The 17448-nt window shown below is 37.9% G+C and overlaps 1 protein-coding gene across 3 annotated transcripts in view; it reads right to left on the bottom strand.

The window, feature by feature from the left end:
- Positions 1 to 17448, bottom strand: part of LOC138765048 (metabotropic glutamate receptor 4-like) — a 972526-nt gene that overhangs the window by 17003 nt on the left and 938075 nt on the right. For all 3 annotated transcript variants that reach the window (XM_069941699.1, XM_069941700.1, XM_069941701.1), the window contains exon 10: positions 5941 to 6187. In XM_069941699.1, the coding sequence (XP_069797800.1) occupies positions 5941 to 6187 (247 nt within the window). The remainder of the gene's footprint in view (positions 1 to 5940; positions 6188 to 17448) is intronic.

Raw genomic sequence — 17448 nt, forward strand, 5'->3', positions numbered from 1 at the left:
CTGCATTTCATCATTTTTTTACATTCACTTTCTATATCTTTCATTTCATACCTTTACTGAACAACGAGCCATCTTCTCTTCCCGGTAACTCATTCACCAGATCAAAGAGATTTCTCTTGGGCTGTCCATTCTTCCCTGACCCTCCCTGGAATTTAATATTAGCTTAATGCCTTGCATTCCTGCTTCTGACAAAAGATCTTCACTAAGAAACATTAATGATTTCTCTTCCCACTGAATCTGCCTGACCTGTTGAGCTTTTGCATTTTTATTTCGGATTTCTAGCACCTATTTTTTTTTTAAAGGTTTTATTTTAAATAATACCAGTTCTGCAATCACGCATCAGATGTGCTCCTATTTAAACCTAGATTTTTCATCCAATTATTGTTAAGGTGGACTCCCTAATTAATTTGTAGACTTCCATTATCTTTCCAGGGACATTTAACACTGCCTCAGCATTGATGCATTCTTTTCTCTTTTGTGTAAATTAAATTTATTGTAATGTATGAGAAACTATGTACATGCAAATTTGATTTTGCTCCAAAAACAGAAATTATGTTGGCAATAAGTGTACACGGATCAGTAGAGGCTGGGAGCTGAAGTAACTTGTGGATCTTGGTGAGTCGAGCAGCATCAGTGGGAGAGAAAGGAGGGTTCTGGCCTGACACTGTGGCCATTCTTTTTCTCCCACTGATGGCCCCGAGTTCCTCAATAACAGTGTGGTCAAAATGTTGCTCTTTTGAAGTGATCACCCTTTTCTAGAATATTTTGTGACAGTGCATTTAAAAATACATCGTAAATATAACTTCTTGCCTTTTGAATTAAAGATCAAACATTGCTTCAACAAAAATAAAATAACTTTTGCCATCAATCTTTCTTCTCGTGAATGTAGTTGTAATTAACAGAAACTGGAATAGAAATTAATTAAAAAAAACTGCAATGTGAATATAACTCTGTAATTTGCAATCAAGGTAAGCTTCGAGTGGATTAACCCATTTTTAATTAATAAGCACTACTTTGTTAAGCCTCACTGGAAAAGAGCCATCATCACAAATTCACTCATGTGTTTTATTAATATTATGATTGAAAGTATATTCAATTTCATAAATCAGCTACCTTCAGAAACATTTGTGCTACATTGTTAATACAGAATTGAAATGGCTATTACCTTTGGGATTACAATTTAACAAAACATCTGTATTGAATTTGAGTAAAATGAGCACATAAACTGACCAAAAATGAAGTAGAACTTTAAAATTATAGTTCCATGGTCACTTATTCAGCTTAATATTGTAGAGGACAGCAACAAATTGAATTTCAGAACTGGAGCGTGTTCCATTTTCCTTGAAATCAATAAAATGGTATTTTGGAAACCGTACCCCTCGCTACTATTTGCATTCCATGAAGCAGAAAATTAACTTTGAGGCACAGGATTTTTTTTCTCTGCAGAAGCTACCCAAAACAGGACACAGATGTGCTGGTGTTCATTCCATACCTTGATTGAGTAAAAGGATCTTCCAGTAGTTTAAAAAACAAACAATACAGCCTGGGACTGATGAAGTCCAACTGTGTTCATTGATTCAACTGGGTTTTGAAATGATACAAAGAAGGTAGTACTTGGAGTCTCTACAGACCCACATCACTGAGGGAGCCTTAAAGGCAGTATCTTGGACCCATGACATCCAGTCAAACCTCAAACAATGACACTGCCTAAAAAAAAAGATTACAATTGTCTAGATCCTGGCAGAATGACCAAATTCATAAAAGAGAGGGGTTAATCCCGATCCCTTGATGTTCAATTGGAATAAGGCTGTTAAAGCTGTACCATCCGATCCAGAGGGTTGTCATTGATGAGAAACTCACTTGGATCAGACACATAAATACTGTGGTTACAAAATGCATTAGAGATTTTATATTCTAGACTTAGTGTCTCACCTCCCGACTCCCCAAATACTTTCTGACATCTGCATAGCTCAAGTAAATAGCACAATGGAACAAAACATCCCACAATTAATCTCAACTCCAAAATGATCAACTGGGAACAGTACATGGGAATGTCACCTTTCAAAGTATCTCAAGTTGTTTGAATTTGGAGTGGATCATAGATAAACTAACTCAAGGAAAATCCACTACAGGTTAGCTGATGTGGCCACTGGACCACAATATTTTGAAAAGTTTTGATTCCTGAAAAAAAATGGGTATTGTGATAGACAACCTCAAGATGAACATAGATAATTTAAGATTTTCTGCATCACATTGGAAGTTGGAGAAACATTAGTTTTTTTTTAATTGAATTTAGCTTGTTTTTAATCACATAATGTACCTCTGAGCCAAGTTCTCAGGTTGACTGCACAACAAATGTGAGGAGTCCAGGTCGTTAATTTTATAATTGAAGTAGAGCTCAAAGGCTTTTTTAAAAAAATGCAGTCATGCTGCATCTTTGAGCCTTGATCGTATTCATGCCACAAATGTAACAGAATGTATCACAGCTGTGGTTACATTGAAGAAACATTTTTGCTGTATTGAATCTTCCTGACATCAATAAATGCTATTGTTAAGTACACTCACTATGCTATTGCCTGAAGAACATGTGCATCAACATGCATTCACTCTGTATTAATGTAATGCATAGCATCTATATAGGTGAGCTTCTTTTATAGTCTGCCTGTATCTATCAGGGCTAAGCATGCCCTGGCCTAAAACAACATTTAGCATCTGCACTGAGCCATGCTTGGACTGACCAGATCCACTTGCTTTGTGGGCAATATACCAGTAGACACAAAAATATGACCGGAATCGCAAAATGAGTTATATCCAAAAACTGGGATGATAGGAAAATGTTAAGATTATTTTCACAATCAGTAGCCCAAAATCCATAAAATCCACCCAAAAGTGTCCAAGAAGCAAAATCTTTGTTGTCCTGTGTTTGGACCAAGGATTCACATCTACATGGGATCCCTCAAGGTTCTACAGCTTTATTTCTTGGACTGTTCTGTCACTGAAAATGACAGGTTGGAATGAAGATGGATTGGACAATGATTAGCTGGCTGACCATCACCACAAAACAAAAATGGCAGTGAAGAGAACAGGAATAATTCTTTGGAGCAGAAGGAAGCTTTGCAGGATTCTAATGACTCATTTAATGGGCACTAAAAAAAATTATTATGTTAAAAGCACTTTATGGATGCGAAGGGCTTTTATTGATGAAAGAACCTGACAGTTACTTTTGGCAATGATAGATTTAATAAGAGAGTAGACTAGATTGTATGAGGCAAGCTTGTGTACTAAAAGTGTACATTCTTTATTGTGTATTCTTTTCTCTAATTGCTGGATGAAATGTGCCTACGTGTTTTGAGTTCAAGCCTCACTCTAGACTTGAAGACAAGGATTTATTTTTCAAACTGTATCCAGAACTTTGACAAGATTCAAGAAAATATAGCCTGCATGATTAGCACTTGATTCCCCTTTCATCCCATCCTACTGGTGGTGTACCATCTAAAAATGTAATGCACTGCTCCATCCACCACGTCATCTAAGCTAAACATAATCTGGTAGAGGAACTCAATGGGTTGACCAGCATCAGTGGGAGAAAAGGAATGGTCGGCCTTTTGAGACGTTCAATGCAGTGAAGAAGGCAGGTTTGGAGGGATGGGACAGGGGCCCCATATCAGATTGGTGGGCCAGGTAAAGGTCAATCATAATGGACAAAGGGAGTGAGTGGCAAGAAAGACAAGGGATCGGGTGGAGGAAGGTGAGTCATACAGGGTGGGGAGGGCAATTAGGCTGCCAGCTGGAATATGAGAATGGTAGTATGAGACCAAATAGAATTGAAAGGGGTTGGGGGAAGAGAGAGCAAAAGAATCCAGTGGAAGATGGAGATGGGGGGGATGAGAACAGGTAGAGGGCTGAGTGGGTGGGTAAGGGGACACAAAAGAGGAAGAGCAGCTTTGCAAATACCAAATCTTCTGCAAAGCTTCGCCACAGTATATTCCTCAACAAAAAAAACGTTCATAATAATTCTGACCATACAAGTTCTGCTAACTGTTATCTGAGTGGAATCATCCCCAAATTTGAGAACTCAAGCAAAGTACATAATTGAGTCTCTTGGATAGATCTTCACAGATGTGAAGGAATGCTGTATACATCCCAGTCTCCCACAGGTTCAATAATGAAGCCAACGGCTTCTGGAGCAAAGCCTTCAATGGGATTTGTCCTAACTACAGTGAAATTTTCTGACCTAGTGGTCACATTTCATGCTTTGAAAAACATAGCCTCATACATACTCAGAATAAGTAATACACTGAAAAACTGAAGTTATAGCTCAAACATCTAAATTTAAAAAAATTAAAACAGGCCCTTCCACCCCACATGCTGCTCAAATACACCCAATTCACCTATAATCCCAGTACATTTTTGAAAAGTGGGAGGAAACCAAAGCACCCGGAGGAAACACATGTAAAAATGGAGGGAAATGTATAAATTCCTTACAGGCAGTGTAGGATCTGGACAGCTACACTAACCGTGCCACCCTAATGTCCTTCCAATCCCCAACTTCTAGTGTATCTTGGCTATACTATGGGCATGCAGTGACATAGCTGGACAACTTAAATTGCTCAACAACCGGTTGAGGAACATTGTGGAAATGATAGTGAAATGCAAATCTATTTAAATCATCATTAATTAAAGTAGCGATGTTTGGAAGTTTCAGGATTAAACAATATCATAAAGGCTAAGAAGTTATTGGAAATTGAATTAATAGGCACAGATTGACAGAGGAAGTTGTCAATGAAGTGGTTTCAGTTGATATTTATAATTTTCTGTTCTGGCTTATTAAATAGTGATAGAAATGTTTTTGTTAATGAAGAGTAATCTTTAAAATATTTTGGTTGTGAAGATTTAATTTAATTTAAAATTGTTTGAAGATGTTTAAATTGATCTAAAACATTTTTTTTCTAATCTCATGAACCACTCATGGGATTTTCCAATTCGTTCATGTGCTTTGGGTAAATATTTAACCTCCCACCCAAGCATAAAACACATTAGAAAGGGGAAATTACAGGCTTCTATACTGATCTGTCTTGATTTTGTTCAGAGTGACACAGTAAGCGTAGCAGGTTCGTATCCGGCACAGTCTGTAAGGAGTTGGCACATTCTCCCAGTATCTGAGTGGGCTTCCAGTGGGTGCTCCAGTTTTCTTCCACTCTCTAACCAAGTATGGGCATTGTAGGTTAATTGGGCTGGAAGGGCCTGTTAATATGTCTTATTACTGATATTGTTAATAAAATTATTGCTAATTTAGAGATGGGTCTTAGAGATCCCTTCAACTCAGCAATGCCAAATACTTCTTTTAAGACCCTGCATATTAATATTATGTCTCCATTCTATGTGATGGATTAATTTTGGATTTAATTGTTTATACACCATGAACTTGTGGATTAGAGTTTGTCACTTTTATTCTTCTGATTCACGCAAGTCACTTCGGGAAAATACTTGGTAAAATATTCATTGTAAAGTTCTCAGTTCAAACGGCATCTATTTTTAATAATGCAAATCTGTAGCGGTGGCGGTTTGCGCTGTGCGCCCGCTACAAATCTATTATTATTTGTCCGCATCTTTTGGTTAACTTCACAAACCTAAATAAAATTATATCAAACCAGTCTTCCATATTGTCCTTTCTCAGCAAAACCAAAGCTTATCAGGGTAAAATTCAATGTTAAGCCGAGCTTCATGGAACAGTATCACTGAAACTTTCTGATCTCTTGTTTGCAGGCAGAACAGATTAAATGAAAAAGCAATATGTCAAAACAATCCTATTAAATCATGATTATTCCTTTCATTGAAGGTAAAGACAAAGAACTTTCATAACAATATATTAAATATGGTAATATTTTCATCATAAAATTTGTAGACCAATACAACTTTAATTGCAGGTAAGTGTTTTACCTTGGGTTTCGAGACTTTCACATAGTTCCGTTTTGGCTTCTCCATTGGGACGGAGATTTCCTTTCTGGCTAAACTTGTTGGACATTGTGGCAGCTGTCACTACAGCTTTTAAGCTCCGCTTGCGCCTCTGCACGTTCTGCTCCGGGTGAAACAGGATGACATAAACTTTGGGCATATACAGCATGCCGAGGGACACAGAAGCACTCAGATTTATGGAAATGGTCAAAGTAGTGGTTTGAATATACATCTGAAAGGTAAAAAAAAACACCAGTAAATGGTTTTCATTTGTTCATCTTGCCTTTCATGAAGTTATGTGCGTCTGTGTGTGATATATTTCTGGCTATCCATCCCTAACCCTCCACTAACCGATTCCTCAACAAGAAATTCAATCAGGGACTCTTATTTTTTCACTTCATTAATTTTTGTCTCTCTGTATTGCACAGTTAATTTGTGTACATGTGCACATTGAGTACAGTTTTCTTGGCATTGTCAATAAATGATAATTCTGCCTGTCCCACAGGAAATTAATCTCAGGGCTGTATGTGATGTTATGTATGTACTCTGACAAATAACTGAATCTGAATCTATTTTCTCCACTTTCAACTATAAATACCTATCATGTCAATCAATGCTGAAGTAAAGTCGGAAAAGATTATTTTGGTTGCCTAGTATATCCATATTTCATTATAATTCACTGAAAAGCTTGGCCACAAACTGACAAATCCCATCTCAATTGAGTTTGGCAGACTCAACCATCAACATTGCTCAAGTAAATTTGCAATAAATTTTGTTGGAGCAACAATTGTAGTTGACAGGTCACCAGCAACCATCTATCTTTCCTTAACCTTTCTTATTTCATTACAGGCTATTCAATGCAACCTAAAAAAACATGATGACATTGAAATTGGCAGAATTACACTGCAATCTGATCACTGATCATGACTCCCATTCACATTTCCCAGATCCAATTGCCTTTTAATTCAAACCTAGGATTTGGGTGGTAACGTACAAAAAGGGGCCACAGTTACACACAATATAATGAAAGTTTTTAACAATGACAGGACTGGGGGCTAATCTTCATCTCAAGTCAAATTTGGGTGACACCATCACCAGCACATCTTCCCCTCTCCATTTTCACCAGATAGCCACTCCCTCTGTGACTCCCTCATCCACTCCTCCCAACCAATCACCCCCTTAGCACCTACTCCTGTGACCACAGGAAATGCTACATGTACCCACACCTCCCTCATCACTATTTGGGGCCTTAAACAGTCCTTCCAAGTGAAGCACACTTCACTTGTGAATCTGCAGGGGTCATTTATTGCATCTAAAGTTGTGTTCCCCTCTACATCAGAGGGACTGGACTGGGAGATTGCTTCTTTGAGCACCTTCGCTCTGGCTTTTGTAATAGTGTGGATCTATAAGTGGCAACCCATTTCAATTTCCCCATCCCATTTCCATGCCAACATATCTGTTCATGGTTTCATGCACTTCCAAACTGGAGTCTTACGTCTCAAACCAGGAATAGAAGATGCAATTCAAAAGTGTTAAATTTTAACTCTATATTTATTAATGACTATAAACAATATAATGTCTTAACACAATTAATATCACTATAAGTATCTACAGCAAATATACAGATATCATATATTTATAAACAGTATGTATTTGAAAAACCCAGACCATTACAGTTTGTGCCCAATATTCAAAAAGGAAAAAAAAACCCAAAATCCCAGGTCAGTGTCGGACTCTGGCTTTACCTTACTCTTAATTTAGTCTATGTGTGGTCTGAGTCCAGCGTGTTCTTTGAATGAAGTGATAGGAGAAGGTATTCGGTTCAACAGTCAATTTATTACACAGCACAAGAATAAAACTTAACAGAGCTCTGGGTCAGTCGTTAGTTCATAGGTCACTTGCACAGTGAGCTATCCCCAAGACTGACCCCTATTGTCCAGTTGGCTCAGTTTATATAGATCAACCTTATCATACAGAACAAAAGTTGGCTTCCTTTGCTTGATTTCATTATCATACAGAACAAAAGTTGTCTTCCTTTGCTAGATCTTTTTGCATAAGGGTTATCACAAGTCATCTCCTGTTTTGCAGATATCTGGGGTGTAGCTCTCCCATCTTAATCCTCCAAGCCAGACTATCCTGTTGATTGGATCAGAAATTAATTCATCCCCAGATATTTCTAATCACCATTCTGTCCCTGTCTGGCCAATTTCTGCTGTTCTCTTTAACACCTCCTCAGTTTGAGCATTCCTCCTAAATCGTTTTATGCATTTCCTCTCCCTGTATTTTGGGAGTAGACAATTTTGCTCAGCCAACTTTGCTCCATGCTGTGATTGCCACTTAATCACATTCCTCTTTTTCCCTGAACCATGCAGTAAATATAAACTTATTAATTAATCATTTATTTCATAATGTTTTAACCCCTAGATTCCAACATCAGTCAGTCAAGTAAGTCAGTCCAAAAACACAGTTCACAGAATTCAATCTCAAAGTTCAATGTCCAAGTTTAGTTCTTTAACTGGTAATAAAAGATATTGTATTGAAAGTTGGAGAAAGAACTGACTGATGTGGCTTTGCAGTCAACTTACAAATCCTCACATTCCTAAATTTTAAAATGTTAAACATTAAAAAAAAAATCCTTTCATAACTATTCATTGACAACCATGTGAAAAACTGTGGCTGGGTTATAGAGGTATTGCAAGTGATGAGATTTCACTGGAATAAAGCATTCACGAGGCATCATGGATAGATTGAAGAGCATTCATTTTGAATGTAGATATTCTGGTTGAACTTGCTAAATATTGTCTGACTATGCAGTAAAAAAATGAATGAATCTGAGTGCATAATCGATTTAAATGTAGTAATAATATATTATTAACTAATCCAAAAATACCATATTAGGCATTTTCATTGTCCTTACTGTTTACTTGTTCTCAAGCCTTTGCTAGAAAGGGAGTGGTTGGAAGGTAGATTGCAATATAGGGTGCAAATAAATTCCATATCAGACAATAGTTAATAATGTGGAGAGAAGGAGAGAGGGACAGGGAGGGAGGGGGGGAAAGAGAGTGGGAGGGTGGAAAGATGGAGAGGGAGAGTGGGAAATGTAGAGGGGGAGATGGAGAAGCAGGGAGGTTTGGCTAGGGGGTTAGAAGGAGGGATACACACCCCTTAATGGTGAGCAAAAGATGGAGATGCTACATTCAATGCATACAAGGATGAAATTTGGTTCATGGAGTGCGAAGATGGGAAATGAACTAAGAAAACATTGAAATATGCAATGCTGAGTTACAGGAAGATGGAAAATGCAATATATGCATCAGTTGATGGGCTAAGAAAAAAGCAAAGGCATACAGAGGTGGATAAACATGGTTTTAGATTGGAAATGAAATGGCGATGAAAACATTGCTAGGAAACAAACTGGATGGGGGCTAAGTCATTTCAGATACAGGCTGGAGAGATGGGAGGAATGAACTTTGTGATTCTGCAACGAATTTGCTTTGTTCCTTCCAATGCAGGCAGAGGTTTACAGGATTAAAAGGTGCAGCCAGAACAAAGTGATCTGATCATTTGCAGGACATGAAAGCAAGACACTTAGTACTATGCAATGCAAGCACCACTTAAACTATTCCGTTTGTATCTCAAATGGAATGTCACTATGGCTGCAACAGACATTGGAAGCATCCCACAACAGACGGTGATCATAGAATCCAAGAACAAAGGCACCCTAGAGAGAGATAAGATGTGATGGCTTTTCTAAGTGGCACTGGAGGGAATAAAAAGAGAGTCAATGAACTATTCTTGGAAATGATGAGATCCTTCAGATAAACTGCAAACCAGCAGATAAATGACGACTCTATCACAGTGGTTTTCAAACTTTTTCTTTCCACTCACATGCCACCTCAAGTAATCCCTATGCCATAAGTGTTCTGTAAAAGATTACTTAAGGTGGTATGTGAGTGGAAAGAAAAAGTTTGAAAACCACTGTTTTAATTATATCTAATTGACTCGTTATGTGCATAACTTCAAAGGAAATGGCAAAATGACAACTTTTCTCAAGCAAAATATTTCAGTTACAATTGGGTTGAGAGGAGTAGTTCTCAATCTTTTTTCCCCACTCACATACCACCTTAAGTAATCCCTTACTAAGCACCTATAGGGTGGAAAGAAAAAGTTTGAAAGCACTACTCTATCAGAAGGTAAATTCTATTTGTCAAACTCCAAGGACCTGGAAATAATGCTACAACATTTTCAATGACCTCACAAGGATTGGTGGGAAGATGCATTTCTAAATACTCAATACAGAGGAATAATAAAGGCCCTTTGACCCACGATGTTATGTCAACCTATAAATAAAACAAACGAAAAACCAAACCATCCATAAAGTTTGCTTGTTTGAGAGTCTCTTAAATGTCCCAAATGAACAGAGGGAATATTATTTGAAATGCATTAAGTGTAGAAAATGGAAGAAATAGACTCAATTGTTGCTTTCTGAAGGGAATCGCACAGGTACTTGGATGGAAAATAATTTGTAGGGTTATAGGAAAAGAGTCAGAGAATGGAACCAATGGGATTATTCTACAAAGTGTTGAAAAGAGGTCCATGGTCCAAGTGACTGTTCCTGTGTTGTAACAGCTCTAAGGCTTCAGATTAGATGAATTTCATAAACTATTCATTCAGGAAACTGAATTTCCAAGCAAATTGTTCTAAAAGCATCACTGATCTCATGGAAGTATTGGCAATCTCCTTTAATGTGCTTATGCCAGCAGCTCAACTTCGAGTACAGCAGAATATGAGGTCTCACACAGAAGCACAGAAAGCTATGTGAAGACACCATTGTTCAAAAGATCTTCCAGGTTTACACAGCAGTCTTCTGATTCTCTTCCATTAGATGAATTCAGTCTTTCTGTGTCCACTGGAGTTAAGGAATGGGGGGTGGAATGGTGAATGCTTTCACTCCACAGAGAACCAGGCTGCGCATTAGCCAGCCATCCAAAGCTGCTATCATACTCGCCGGGGTGGTACAGTCCAGACGCAAGGCATTTTGGCTCAGACCAGGCAAAACTCTACCGAAACTCAGCATCCACGTGCATGGGTATGCAAGGAGAGACAAAGGCATGAGGAATACAGATACTGAGGAAATGCACAAGAGGGACCTCTGTACAATAGGCAGGGTTTTGATTATATATTTCGTTTGATATGATTAATTTTTTTTCCTTTGACAGACAGCAGCGAGAGGCTGAACTACCCAAGGAACTGCTCACCCTCACCGTCTGAGGTTTTTATATTTCCAAAACAATATTTATTTATTTGTATATAAGAATACTGCATATGTATTTTTTTGTCGGTATCTGCGCTATGTCTGGTTGTGTGTCTACGAGTTTTGCACCGAAGTCCAGAGAACATGGTTTCGTCAATTTTGTGCAATCAGATGACCACAAACTTGATTTGAAAACCAGATTTCCTATTAAGCTTTCAAAATCTATTCCAAGTAAGAAATTAATATCTTTTAATTATTTAAAGTTTTTTCAAGAATCATATTTAAATACTTAAAAAACATTACTGCAAACACAAATATTTTAGCAATTATTTTTGCTGTCTTGTTCAGTGTCTATCTGCAATGCGAACTTATGTTGAATCACTCATGTCCCTAAATGACAGTAATTGGTCTCGATGTGATCTTTTGTCATTGGCTTTTTTTTCCATGTACATGTAATTTTCTTTCAAAATACAACACAGTAACAGGCTATTTTGCCCCACGAATCCATGCTGCCCAATTTACACCCAATGAACCTACACCTGTGGTATGTTTTGAATGGTGGGAGGAAATCGGAGCCCTCAGGGAAAACCCATGCAGACAGGAGGAGAGCGTACAAACTCCCTACAGACAGCATGGGATTTGAACCCCAAAGGCAATGCACTAACTACTACATCAACCGTGCTGCCCCATTGAGACAACTATTTAGCTTGGTTGTTGTTACAGAGCTATCTAAGCACACTGAGGGGTGGATGATTTATGAAATCATCAACTTATTTTTTTCATAAATGTTTGAGTCACACTTTGTAGGTTTTCAACAAAATGTTAGAGAGGTGGCATAATTATATCTCATATAATACTGTGGGAATACTCATTGATTCTTGCACTTTGAATTAATGCTGTAACACACAATATCTTAAAATGAAACTTCAGAAATTAAGAAACTGCCAAAACATGAGACTATAAAAATATGATTGATAATTAGACATAAAGGGTATCTTACTCATACCATTTTGATTAAATCCAAGTGACTCAATTTCTAATTATCTTTGTGAACATGAGAATTAAATAAGTATTAACGACTTCATCTCCAACATCGAAGTACTCGAGATGGCAGAGGCCGACAGCATCGAATCCACGCTGCTGAAGATCAAACTGCACTGGGTAGGTGACGTCTCCAGAATAGAGGACCATCGCCTTCCCAAGATCGTGTTCTATGGCGAGCTCTCCACTGGCCACCGAGTCAGAGGTGCACCAAAGAGGTACAAGGACTACCTAAAGAAATCTCTTGGTGCCTGCCACACTGACCACCGCCAGTGGGCTGATCTCGCCTCAAACCGTGCATCTTGGCGCCTCACAGTTCAGCGGGCAGCAACCTCCTTTGAAGAAAACCGCAGAGCCCACCTCACTGTCAAAAGACAAAGGAGGAAAAACCCAACACCCAACCCCAACCAACCAATTTTTCCTTGCCACCGTTGCAACCGTGTCTGCCTGTCCCGCATCGGACTTGTCAGCCACAAACGAGCCTGCAGCTGACGTGGACATTACCCCTCCATAAATCTTCGTCCGCGAAGCCAAGCCAAAGAAAGAAATGCTGATATGCCTTAATTAAAAATATTACTTACTCACCCATCAGTCCGGTGAAAATGACACAGTAAAAGTTTTGCTTTGGTACCATTCCTGACACAATATTGTTTCCCCTACAAGATGCACGTGATTAGAAACAGTTCTAAATTAAAATTAAAATATAGAATCGATTTTAACAGTTGATAAATGATTTGTTAATAAGATAGGGTCACTCATTATCACACTCTCCAGTCTGCCAGCAAAGATATACTTTTTCACGTGAACTTTAAAATCACGAACTAAATATCTTTCTCTTATTTTTCCCCCAGTCTCTCAAGCTTTAATCAAATCATGAAATTACCCAGGTTTATTTTGTAGACCTTAACATCAATGAAATTTCTCTATCCGAATATATGTTATTTGAAAACGTTCCAAAAATTGCGGAGTCACGTGGGTTAGTCAGCACCTTTCAATGCTTTATATAGCAGGATTTCTTCCCATAGATAACGCTATTCTTCAAAACTGGGTCTCCCACAGGCATATTCACCTTACACCACTTGAGGGCTTTCTTCCAAATGGGCTTCACTGAATCAATCAAGCATCAAGTTAAATATTGCCCTTCCCTTGTCAAGCTTCTTGGTCACCTCTTCAAGAAACTCAGTTGTATTCACAAGATGTGATTTTTTTCATGCACAGATCCTTGCTGACTATCCCTAATCAGTCCCGAAGGCTAATCCTTTTTGGCCTTCGAGCTCTTTAAGTGAGGCTTCTGATTTCTCTGAACATGACCTTCTGGCAGGGCAGATTTGTGGTCCGGCAGCAAGCCAGAGCAATGAGTCATCTTCACACAGATTTTGATCTTTTTATGCTCTCCAAAGCAGAGTCCTGTGAAGCGGCAAGGTGAAATCCCACCCTCCCCACCCCCCACCCCCCCCCCACCCCATCTGACTGTATGAACTGTCTGAGCAGTAGCGCATCTGCATAGCTATTTTGATGTTCCAGATATCTTTCTTAAATAACTAAATGTTTTAAAGTTTTATCAGCTCGGCATTAGTCTTGCACAAAGACAAGTCTATTTGGTTTAAATCCCAGCCTGCATCACCTGAAGAAAATCATTTTTCAAAACAAGTAAGAAGTGTGGATAAGAGTGGAAAGTAAACACATCAACAATCATACTTAAAAAAAAAGAGACAAATGAGTCACTGTAGAGCTCGTCGAAAGAATCGAAGACTTGTTGATCCAAACCAAGGCTTTTATTAGCAAAAGACGGGAGCTCTTCACAGGTGGCCGACCAGTCCGGAATGATCCGACCTGGCTAGGGACACAACCCTTTAAGGCCCAGACAATAGGCATGGCTTAGCTCTCAGCCAATCGCTGTAAGCACAGTCTAGATACAGTAACTATATACACGATGTACATTGGTGCTAGATCTGTACTATCACATTCACACAGCTCTCTTTTGAATTTGCCTAATGTTTTCATTGCTTCCATAGAAAAGAAAACTCTCAGAACATTATTTTCATATTTTGTCCAAGTTATTAAACAAGTCTGAGTGATAAAACTCCACTACCCATCAATGTTTATTACAAATGCACTCCTTAATTATTTATCCGAAACAACAAGCTATTACACCTTGTCAAATTCCCTCTCATCCGCATGAATATGCGATATGGGATCTGCAAGGATCTACAAAGAGAGTTCATTGGTCTTCTCATTGCAATTCACCCAACATCACTGCAAATGACTGAGGAATTTCAACTTCGGTACAAATAGAGTTCAAATGATCTATTGTTCTAGTTGAAGAAACATTACTCTGAACACAAAGCTGGATTGTTCCCATTGAATGTTCCTATGAATTATTTTGATTTGTGGGCTTTTCAAACTCTGGAGATATTGGCCTGAGAAACACTGAGAATTCCACATGTAACTGGTTGCATTTTCTCCCAAGTAACGGTCGCTGATTCATGACATTGATTATGGAAACAGAATCCAGCAGACAGAGCAGTAATTCTCTGAACTATCTTTGTATTTTCACCAGCAAATTTGCCGGTGAACCCATGTTATGCTAGACATTTCTTCACTAGTAATTTCACTCAAGTCAAAGGAAGGACAATTCAAAGGGAGAGAAGCAAGCTTTGTACAATTAATATTTTAAATAAATTTTGTGAAGTTAAATATATTAAAATTATTTTTTTATATTTAATTGTTCAAACTTTTAAAAAAAAATATGAATATGGCAGTTAACATTTAATTGTTTTTGGATGTTTCAGTGTCCGTGAATGACAGCCAATACATTCAAGCTAGTTGACAGCCTGTTCATTCCAGGGACATTGTTTCACCATCTATCAAAACATTTCTTTGGGATTTAACATCAAATGATGTGCCATTTTTCAACTTTACCCCAACCATTGCACCAGGGGCTCTTTAGATAAATAACAAGCTCTGTTTGGAAAGTGGATTCAATTTAGTCATTGAATTTTGTCTGAAATGGCATACTTTGCGTGTGTTAATATTTTACATTCAAAAGTATGCACAGCAGGTAAAATAAATCATAGGTGTTTCACATACAAGTTAAGCTGATTAATGACGATTCAATAATATGGGACCAAATGAGTTAGGAACTCCAAACTAGACAAAGGGTACATTACTGATTTTAAGGCACATAATTTGAATCTGAGATTGCCATTTTAATTGAAAACTGGAAGAGACATAATGAACTTTAATAAATACTTTTGTGTAATGGTATATAAAGGTCACTGTCAAGATTAAGTTGCATAATTATTCATAAAATGAGCAATCAATTATAATGGCATAATAATTTGCATGTTGAAATTATTATTAAAATAATTGCCTGATTTCTATATTTTCCCCATAGAATTTGATAATATCATGGTTGATATTTTTCTGGCTGTTCATAACTAGGCTGAAATGATCCATGCATATTTTTCTCATAAAATTAATTCTACTTTTTATTTCAATTCTAGATCTGTTTTCATTGGGAAATGTTTTACTCCTAACAACATTTATTAATTTTGTATTTTAATCTGGTCATCAGAAAAATTCTTCTGCTCTTTAACAACCTTATGAAAGTGTTATTGTAAGGTAACTCATCAGATATTGGCCAAAATTTTTGTTTGAACTTTGTTTTCATTTATCCCTCTCTTAGTTCTGTACATTTGACATCAGGGACAGCTTGTTTCTTTCTTTAATTTCCTTAATTTTACTCTTCATTCTATCCTACCATTTCATTTGTTTTCATCCCAATCATTCTCCTGAACTACAAACTATTTTCCTTTTGTAAAGTGATCTAGCTGGTTCACAATTCACTATTTCACAATTGGCTGAAATTCTTTTCTTTCCAATTTTTTTTTGGATTTTCATAGATTTGCAAGATTAAAACAGTATAATTTTTCAACATTCATACAATATACAGAGTCTATGTTTATTCCCCAAACCACCCCCCCCCCCCCTTTCTCACCTCCCCACCACTTCCTCACCTCTACCCTACTGAAAATAACAGTCAATTAATTTGTATAGATACAAATTCCGGTGGGGTCATGAATCCCTACAGAAATCTTGGGGGGGGGGGGGGGAAACAATCAGGAAATGCAAAGGCTAAACAAAAATTAAAAGGAGAAAAAAATGTAAAACTAAACTAAAAAAGCATGTTGCCTCCCCCATGTCCCACTTTCTTGGCCACTTTCATTTCCCTGCTAGGACGGATTGCTATCGTACCCCTATTTTGAAGGGGGGGAGGGGCTAATCAATCTGTGTGCCAAAATATTTCAAGTAAGGTTGCCACACTCTAACGAATGTGTCGAGTTTCTTCCTTAGAGTGTATGTAGTTTTCTCCAGGATAATCCAAATCTGCATTTCCATATTCCATTGTGTAGAATTTAGTTGGGAATCAGACTTCCACAAAACCGCTAAATGCTTCCTGGCAACCACCAAGACAACCTTCACAAACTGAATTTGATCCTTGGTCAATCTAAAACCCAATATCTCCCAGAAGGTACATCTCCAGATCCTGTAGAAAATCCACTTTTTATTTTTTTTTTCACAATGTCCTCCAGGACCTCCCAGAGGGTCTCATCTTTGAACATAGCCAGGTGGAGTGGACAAAAGTTCCAACCTTCGCACTATATCTAAAGCATGTTTCTGAAATTTCAGGCTTTGATCTGTTTAATTTTTATGGTGTGAGGTACAACTGGTGCAAGAAGTTGTTCTGCACCAACCTGTAGGTGGCATTGGCAACCCCCATCACACTGTCAGACACTGGTCTTGCCATCACACTTCATTGTTCATTGTGCCCAAGTCTGACTCCCATCTCTCCCTCAGCCTGTTAAGCCAAGCTTCTGATCCTCACTTTGGGATAGGTAATACATCTTAGAAATAAATTTACACACATTCCACTTCCAAATTAGAATCTCCATGTCGCTACATTCAGGTAGGGTCATAGGTGGTCCCAATTTTTCTCTTAAAAAAGATTTTATTTGCAGATAGCAGAAGAATGTTCTTTTGGACAATCGTATTTGTTTCTCAACAGCTCAAATGACATAGGCTGTCGCATTTTGTAACAATCCTCGATATACCTGATTCCTTTCTGGCACTAGGTGTCCAAGATTTTATTACCCAGAGTTAAGGGTATTAAATTTTTCTTGGTCAAGGGCATTTTT

This window comes from Narcine bancroftii, chromosome 5 (genome assembly GCF_036971445.1).
Source record: "Narcine bancroftii isolate sNarBan1 chromosome 5, sNarBan1.hap1, whole genome shotgun sequence".
Lineage (NCBI taxonomy): Eukaryota > Metazoa > Chordata > Chondrichthyes > Torpediniformes > Narcinidae > Narcine > Narcine bancroftii.